Source organism: Eurosta solidaginis, chromosome 4 (genome assembly GCF_040869045.1).
Source record: "Eurosta solidaginis isolate ZX-2024a chromosome 4, ASM4086904v1, whole genome shotgun sequence".
NCBI lineage: Eukaryota > Metazoa > Arthropoda > Insecta > Diptera > Tephritidae > Eurosta > Eurosta solidaginis.
In genome coordinates, this window is record NC_090322.1 from 80,551,572 (window position 1) to 80,559,245 (window position 7,674).

Sequence of the window (7,674 nt, forward strand, 5' to 3'; positions counted from 1 at the left end):
ATTGGACCCAGTTGCGGTGGCTTTTGCTGTTCACCTGTTTGCTGGTATGGAGATATAACACCGCCTGCAATTGATGTTGGTGGTGTAGCTGACCAGTTTGAGGAGGACCAGTCTAGAAAAATAAAAAAATTTATTAGACAGAAAAATACTTAAAAATATATGTTTGCGTATACTGCTTGTTTTGGTGGTGGCATATGAGGTAAGCCATGTATAATTGTGCTATTTATAGTCATCTGATTGGGACCATCAGGTACACATTGCCCTGGCGGTGTCGTTGCTGGAGGTGCTGGCGAATACATGGAAGCGCATGTAAACAAAAGATCAGCTGTTTTTTATAGCAATTTATACGTCAGTTTCCTTTAACTCTTGTTTTTTTCTCTCTTTCTTTCATTCGCTCAAGCAGTCAACTCTGACGTAGATGCGCAGAACGAAGCAATTTTGAACTCGTGAATGCGTGATCTCCTATGAGTGATTTGTGCGTGTCTTGTAAGGTAAATAATCGAAATTTCAAACATAGGCCCGATTCGATATTCGACTGTAGTCGAAAGAGCTGGGCCCGATTCGCCACATACGATCACGGATCGAAAACTATACGAAAAAAAAATTACGTGACACGTCAGACGTATGGGTCGAATGGCATTACCACATACGAAAGCTATCGTATCGTAATTCATTCTCAGTTCACAATAGATTTTAAGGTCCACATCACTGTGGTTTTTATTTTTATGTCACATTAGATGTAGAAATGTCAAAATATTTAAAAAATTTAATAAACAAACGAAATTTCAAAATGGATGTGCCCTTACTATTCTACATAATTTCAAGCTATAGTGGGGAAGATGAAACAGTAGCATGGAGGCTACTTAGAGATAAAAGTGATCCTCTAGCTTTACCACAAACTGCGTAAGTATATGACAAATAAAGTTTTACAAGTATACAAAAATTTGTGTTTTGCAGATTCCTGAAACGATTTAGATTATCTAAAGAGGCTTGCCAGTTTGTACTTCATGCCTTAAATTTGAAGCAGTCGGATGCAAAAGTGGTGCCTCCAGTTGTACAACTAGCTGCCACACTTTCTCTTCTAGGAAGTGGCGGGTATCAGCATTGTGTCGGCAGTGATTATTTGGTTGGAATGTGCCAGAGGACTGTGTCAAAGAAAACATCCCACGTTATTCTCGAAATGGAGAGCAAGTTGTGTCCGAACGAAACGAAACTTCGAAATGCAAGCAATGGTTTATGGATAAATACAAAATACCTGGAGGTAGGCAAACGTTCAATTACATTTATAAAATAAGGTTTTTAATTGAATATCTATTTTACAGTCATCGGTTGCATTGATGGCACATACATCGGCTTGCAAAGACCATCTGTGGATGAGCATATGTACTTTAATAAGAAAGGATACCATAGTGTGAACGCCATGATCGTGAGTTGTTGCTCATTTTCTTTATTCTTTATACTAACTATATAAATATTTTGGCAGATGTGCGATCACACCTATAAAGTTTTGGCAATTAACTGTCAGTACGGTCGTGCGGCTCATGATTCCTTAGTTTGGAGGCATTCAGATCAACGACGATTATTGCAAGAGCGGTTTGTAGTTAATAGGCGGAGCAATGCGTGGGTTTTATGTACGACAGTGTATGCTTTGTGGTTAATACTACTATTATAATGACAGTTTTCTTTTCAACAGGTGATTCTGGCTATCCAATGGAGCCGTGGTGCATAACGCCTTACCGAAACCCCGCCGATGGCTCCAGTGAATCCACATTTAATGATGTACACTCAAAAGCAAGATGTATCATCGAAAGAACGATTGGTATTTTTAAAGGACGTTGGAGAATTTTAGGGTATGGCAATAGGGGAAGATACCATCCTACAAACGTGGCACGATTTGCCAATGTGTGTTCAGCTTAACATAATATCTGCATACAGTTCAAAATTGATTACAACATACGAAAATATGAATCAGACAAAATTAGCGATGTTGACCCAGGCGAAGCCAATCATCTTACCACAATTGGTCAAACAATAAGAGACCGAATAAAACACTCTCTAGTTAATTCCACATAAACATTAAGAAAAAACAATTTGTAAAAGCAAATGAATTCATTTAATTGTTTTTACTAAGTCCTAAGTATGTATGTTGAAATGATTCGGCTTTCGTCGCGTATAGACGTGTTTCGTTTGCTCCGTGATTTTCTTTAAAATTTTTTCTTAAATGGATGACTTTTGTGCTAAGTGCAATAAAGCCTTTGCGAGAAATGACTCACTTGTTGTGCCATGTTCGGGTTTTTGCCAAAAAAGATTTCATAGAGACTGTTGTGATGGCCAGATTTCAGAATATGATGTGAAATTATTTAAGCTTAATCGTAACATCGTATACTTATGTCAAGGGTGTGTTAACTTGCCTGAGCGCTTTATATCTTCTTTAGACTCTATTGCTGCTTCGCAAAAGCTTGACATAGATTTTTTAAAAGATCTGTTCAGCTCTAAACTCGAGGATTTGATGAAGGAAGTTGATGGGCTGAAATCGCTTATCAAATCAGGTAAGCAACCTCAAAACTTTAACAGTGATAACATTAACAATGCCAAAGCTTACAATTCTTACATAGTGCCGTTAGTCCATCTTGTGTTAGTGTGCGGGAAAATACAAACAACAATAACCACGGGTCTGCAACAGCTGCGCTTTCGTCTTTGCCGTTGTCTTTTACATCTTCTGTTTACCCTATACCTACAATGTTATCACCTGTTTTTTGCAATGTCAACGGCACTTCGCCATTCGTACAGTCAAATGGTGTGAGTGGGCAAAATACATGTTTTTTAACAGATGTTACTAAGGGTCATGCAATGTCTGCTAATAATGCTAACCAATCAAATCGCGAGTAGGCAATTCAAAATTTGAGTAAGTTGACTTGTAATTCGCCAATTTTAATGCTATACCTTTTTTATTTTAGTTCAGAAAGTTTCAATTGACGTTCAAAAATTTCAATTCAAATTCAGAAAATTTAAATTCAAGCTCAGTATTTCTATTTGTAGTTCAGAAAATTAAAATTGAAGTTCAGAATTTCTGTTTGTAATTCAGAAAATTATAATTGATCTTAAATTGTAATTTTCTGAATTTCAGTTGTAATTTTCTGAACTGCAGTTGAAATTCCTAAGCTTCAATTATAATACTGAACTTCTATTGAAAATTTTTAACTTCAATTGTAATTTTTTGAACTTCAATTGAAACTCCCGAGCTTTCAGAACTTCAATTGCAACTTTCAACATTTTTTTTTACATAAAATGAACAATTTAACATTTTTTCTGAGTGTTAAAGTGGTGAATTGCCTACCAGTGGTTTGAAACCACTTGTATTCGTGTTGGCGCTTCTCTATATCATTAATATAACAATATTTTGTTAAGAATTTAATTAATAGACAAATATAAATTTTTTTCCTTTACATTTTAGAACTGTGTAGAAAAATATGTAATTTTACAAATCGCAACCTAAACCAAAAAGTGTTGCAACTCATAATCAAAGTAACTTTGTGTTGAATGTTGATTTATACCACAAAAATAAAAAAATTCTTAACAAAACCAGGCTAAACGATAACGTTAACTACCAAAAAAACATAAGTTATTTCACGATGCTTTCATGAATCGATTTACACTTAAATACCGATTTAAAATTTTGTTAAGTTTTGACATTTTTTAGTTTAGAATGCGATATATACACTCAGTGGAATAATTTTACATTGAGGGTACTATATGCAATTTTCTTTTTTTGTTTTGAATTATGTGATTACAATATTTATAAGGACCACTTAGTTGATGGTATTAGTACTGTCAGTTAAATTTATTAGCAAATATTTATATTCAAAATATGTTTTTGTTATACATCTTGTTTATAAGGTTTGGTTAAAAATTATTGACAAATTCGTTGCAATTGAATTGCTATAAAAATCTTTGCAAACTTTATGCGACTGTTGCATATTTTTTTAATTAGAGCATAAAAAGCTTAGAATAGGAACGTAGGAAAAATTTAGAATTACTAGATTCTTAGATACTTTTTAATCAAGACTATTTCAGTGTGTGTTATTCGTTTGTTGTACAAATTCGTTGCATATTAATTTTCAGATCAAGAATACTCAAAGGTGTCGTGGAATCGTTTTCTTGGTCAATCGCGCGCTGCTATAGGCATTGGTGGGAATTGAAATTCATTATAAAGTAGCGAAGGCACGGTCCTGCGCAAACACATCGCGAACCTGTGTTGGCAAAAGATATGCTGAACTGTAGAGGAAGAAACATTTTATAAAATTTAATAAAATAAAAAATGAGAGTTGAGCTAAAAAGGGTTACAGTATTGTATGTTAAAGTATAGTAAAGTCTCAACGGCTTTGTCCCGGCGAAAATTGAGTTTGAATAGGTCTCATTCTTCATTCTCAGAAACATGTACAAAGGTACCTCGTAAGATATTAAAAATCTCAACGCTCTTTATGCAATAACATCAACTTATATTCAAACCGGTGTCCTATCCCTACTTCTGTTTAACTTCTACATATCAATAGCTATCTTCACCACCAGAAGGAGTCACTATTGTTTCCTACGCCTATAGTATTGTTTCCTACATCGATAAGCTTTGTAATAAAATAAACAGCTATCTCCTCGTTCTCTCCAGTTTTGTCGCCTCGCAAAACCTGACATTGTCATCGACCAAATCATCGGCGAGGTTATTTACAACATGTACGCGCCAAATGTCGACCATATATCAGTACGCTACCGACTGTCTTGCACCCTAAAAATCTAGGGTGAGACGTTCCATCAGGATCTACATTTTGGTGAGCATGCAGCGGCAATTGTATTTGTATTTCTTACTTTCTACATGTGGCTCTCCTGCGTAAAGATAATTTGATTACAGTCAAGAATATCCTACCACCTTTTACTTCACCTGAACAACAACAACACCCTCCCCGAAGGTTTTGGGGAGTGTTGTAAATGGTAAAAGTCTATTTGGTACTTTTTGGTAACAACGCACCATTAAGGTACTAGCCCGACCATCTCGGAAACGATTAATATGATCACATTAAATCTTCTAAGCCATTCCGCCCCCACTCCCTAGTTTCAGGAGGAACTTGGGGTCGCCAGAGCCTCACCTGCTAAATATGTGTGTGATACATTCATATTTGTTACGGCATTCCTCTCGCGTATATGAGGTTGACAATTGGGTTGCGGAAGCTCTGAACCTATAAAGCTTTGTCGCTTATCAAGCCGTTGATTCCCTCCTTTACTTTGGTGTACAAACATGTTTTCTTTGTTTTGTGATATAGCTGAGCTACATTATACTGAACGAGTCCACGGCGACGTTACTGATCAGTTTAACGCCTTACAGGAATTTGGCAAAGGAACGGCATATACGATCATAAGGCACTCGAAGACGATGCCTCAAAATTAACAACCAAAAGCAATAATTATCATTTCACTGACACAAATTTTATAGTTTTTTCTTCCGGAGTTGGACACAAACGTTTTTTTCAATGCGTATTTTGACTTACCAGCAGCAACAGAATCATGTTTAATTGTACGCCGCACAATCATTATAGCATCATTTAACGAAGCTCAGTTTCTTCCAAAAATCAATCTACATGTTCTAGCATTAAGCCAACCTTTAAATAGTTATAAACTATGAAAATAGAATCAATGTCAAAATCACTATCAAACCTTGGAAAAAGTTGAATCGTTAACCACCAACTTGACGTTTTTCAAAGGAATCACATTGATTCAAAACACTTGAATTAATTCCCCCAGCGGGTTAGGGGATCAGAATATACCCGCGGTAGGTATGCCAGTCGTAAGAGGCGACTACCAGATTCAAGGGGCTGTGTAGCGCAACCCTTCAGGTTGCCAGCGCAATATATAGCTTCTCCAAACCCAATTGCCAACCTCACCTATCCGCGGCGAATCCTGTCTCACTAACAGACGACGCTCTGGCGACCCCAAGCTCCTCATGGAACTTGGAGGTGGGGAGGGAGGGAATGACCTGAAGGTTTAATATGGCCACATAAATTGTTCCGGAGATGGTCGGGCTAGCACCTTAATGGTGCTATTGTACCGGAGCGTACCGAATCTGTATCCGGCAACGGACCATCACATCGATAACACTCCCCAAAGACTTCGGGGAGCAACCTTATCGCTACAACAACAACAACTTGAATTAATATCATTAGCTTTAGTCATAACAGCACCACCACAAGCTTTCATTGTACGTTTCAAATCTTGTTCTGGTATACGCTCAGCCTTCAATTCCAATTCTATATTTGATAATGTGGTTTTATATTTTTTGTATGACTTTGGGTCCATCAAAGGAAAGTACAGCGTCCACAACCATTTTAGAAAAGAAATCTTTTTGTTGATGAATAAGTTTGGACATTGCTGTGGCAGAGCATTTTTCCAATAAAGCACGTTGTTGTTCCTTTGATTGGCGCTTCTATATGTACCGCCATGTCATATTTTATAATGCATAATTTTAATGCTTTTAGAGTTTTACGGCTGGATGCACAATATCCAATAGTCTCATAATGGTTGCCCCATTTGAAATTGTGGCCTTACCACTGGAATAAACAATATGCTTGTCCATACTGCGCGAACCCTATGTAGTGCGTACAGCGTCCACAATTGAATGCAAGGCATTGATGTTGGATATGAGTTGAGGTTTACCTTGAGAGCTATCGGTACCCAAACATTTTTTACACAAAAACTCATGTACCCAATACAAGTTCAGGACGTTCATATTTATCGACACACTGTCCGGTGTGGCCCAAATGTTGGAGATATTCAGTTGGCACTGTTGAGAAAAAATATGGATCAATGAACCCAAGTAAAAGTGAAAGATTTTTTTACCATCTGTTTTTAATTTACACATTAGACATTGGAAACGACGACCAGCATCTACAAATTGCATTTTAGCCTTGCAAACGATTACATCTTATTAGACCCAATTCACCAAAATTTACAATGGGTGGCTCATATTTACCCTCAACCGTGCGTGCCATTGGTGAGATTGTAAGTGTAAAGGACAAAGCTGTTGTTTTTAATAAATCAGCTGTTGCAGGCATGCAATACAAAGAGGACCTGCAAACGAGAAAGATCAATGTAATTTCCAAACAAAACATTAATTTCGAATATCAATACTTAACGTAACGTGGCGAGGAGTTATCCTGATCTTGTACCACATATTTTGTGGTCACCAATGGTGATAATAAACTCCGTTAATTAGTAATAAAAGCACCACCAGCTCTATTTTGATTTTCAATAATAACGCTTGTCGGATTTGGCATCTGATCGGGATCTAAACGGCGTTGGGCTTGATCATACTGTTGCGCCTGTTGATATATACCAGACCAGGTGCAGGTGGCTGCTAAAGAAAATAATACCAAAAAATAATCATCAGCAATATTTGAAATATATTAGTTCTATTAGCATACATTATAACCAGGAAGTCCGGGTATTGGGGGTTGACCCGGCATGTATGGCTGACTGGAAATTGGCGCCTGTCCAGGTTGTGTTGGTCGCATCATTTGACCCATGTAACCACCCGGTGCACCTGGTTGTTGTAGAGGATAACCTGGCTGTTGAGGTTGTGGAGGAAAACCATGCGGACCAGGTTGTGGTGGATAGCCCGGCTGTTGTGGC

General features: G+C 37.2%; 1 protein-coding gene and 1 long non-coding RNA gene across 3 annotated transcripts; one reads left to right on the top strand and one right to left on the bottom strand.

Moving 5' to 3' along the window:
- The first annotated feature begins 536 nt into the window (after positions 1 to 536).
- Positions 537 to 2,920, top strand: LOC137250009 (putative nuclease HARBI1). 2 transcript variants are annotated; one of them, XM_067782186.1, is made up of 5 exons: positions 537 to 903; positions 958 to 1,261; positions 1,323 to 1,426; positions 1,484 to 1,631; positions 1,679 to 2,920. In XM_067782186.1, the coding sequence occupies exons 2-5, from the start codon at positions 1,237 to 1,239 to the stop codon at positions 1,915 to 1,917; spliced, it is 516 nt and encodes a 171-aa protein (XP_067638287.1). In that variant the 5' UTR covers positions 537 to 903; positions 958 to 1,236; the 3' UTR covers positions 1,918 to 2,920. The 2 variants fall into 2 exon arrangements, with proteins under 2 accessions (XP_067638287.1, XP_067638288.1); XM_067782187.1 differs by having other exon boundaries at positions 1,694 to 2,920.
- Positions 2,921 to 3,953: 1,033 nt separating this feature from the next.
- Positions 3,954 to 6,959, bottom strand: LOC137250011 (uncharacterized). The gene is made up of 3 exons (XR_010952688.1): positions 6,883 to 6,959; positions 6,700 to 6,826; positions 3,954 to 4,275 (listed from the first exon to the last, which is right to left on the bottom strand). It is a non-coding gene; the product is annotated as an uncharacterized lncRNA (long non-coding RNA).
- Between the last annotated feature and the right edge of the window lie 715 nt (positions 6,960 to 7,674).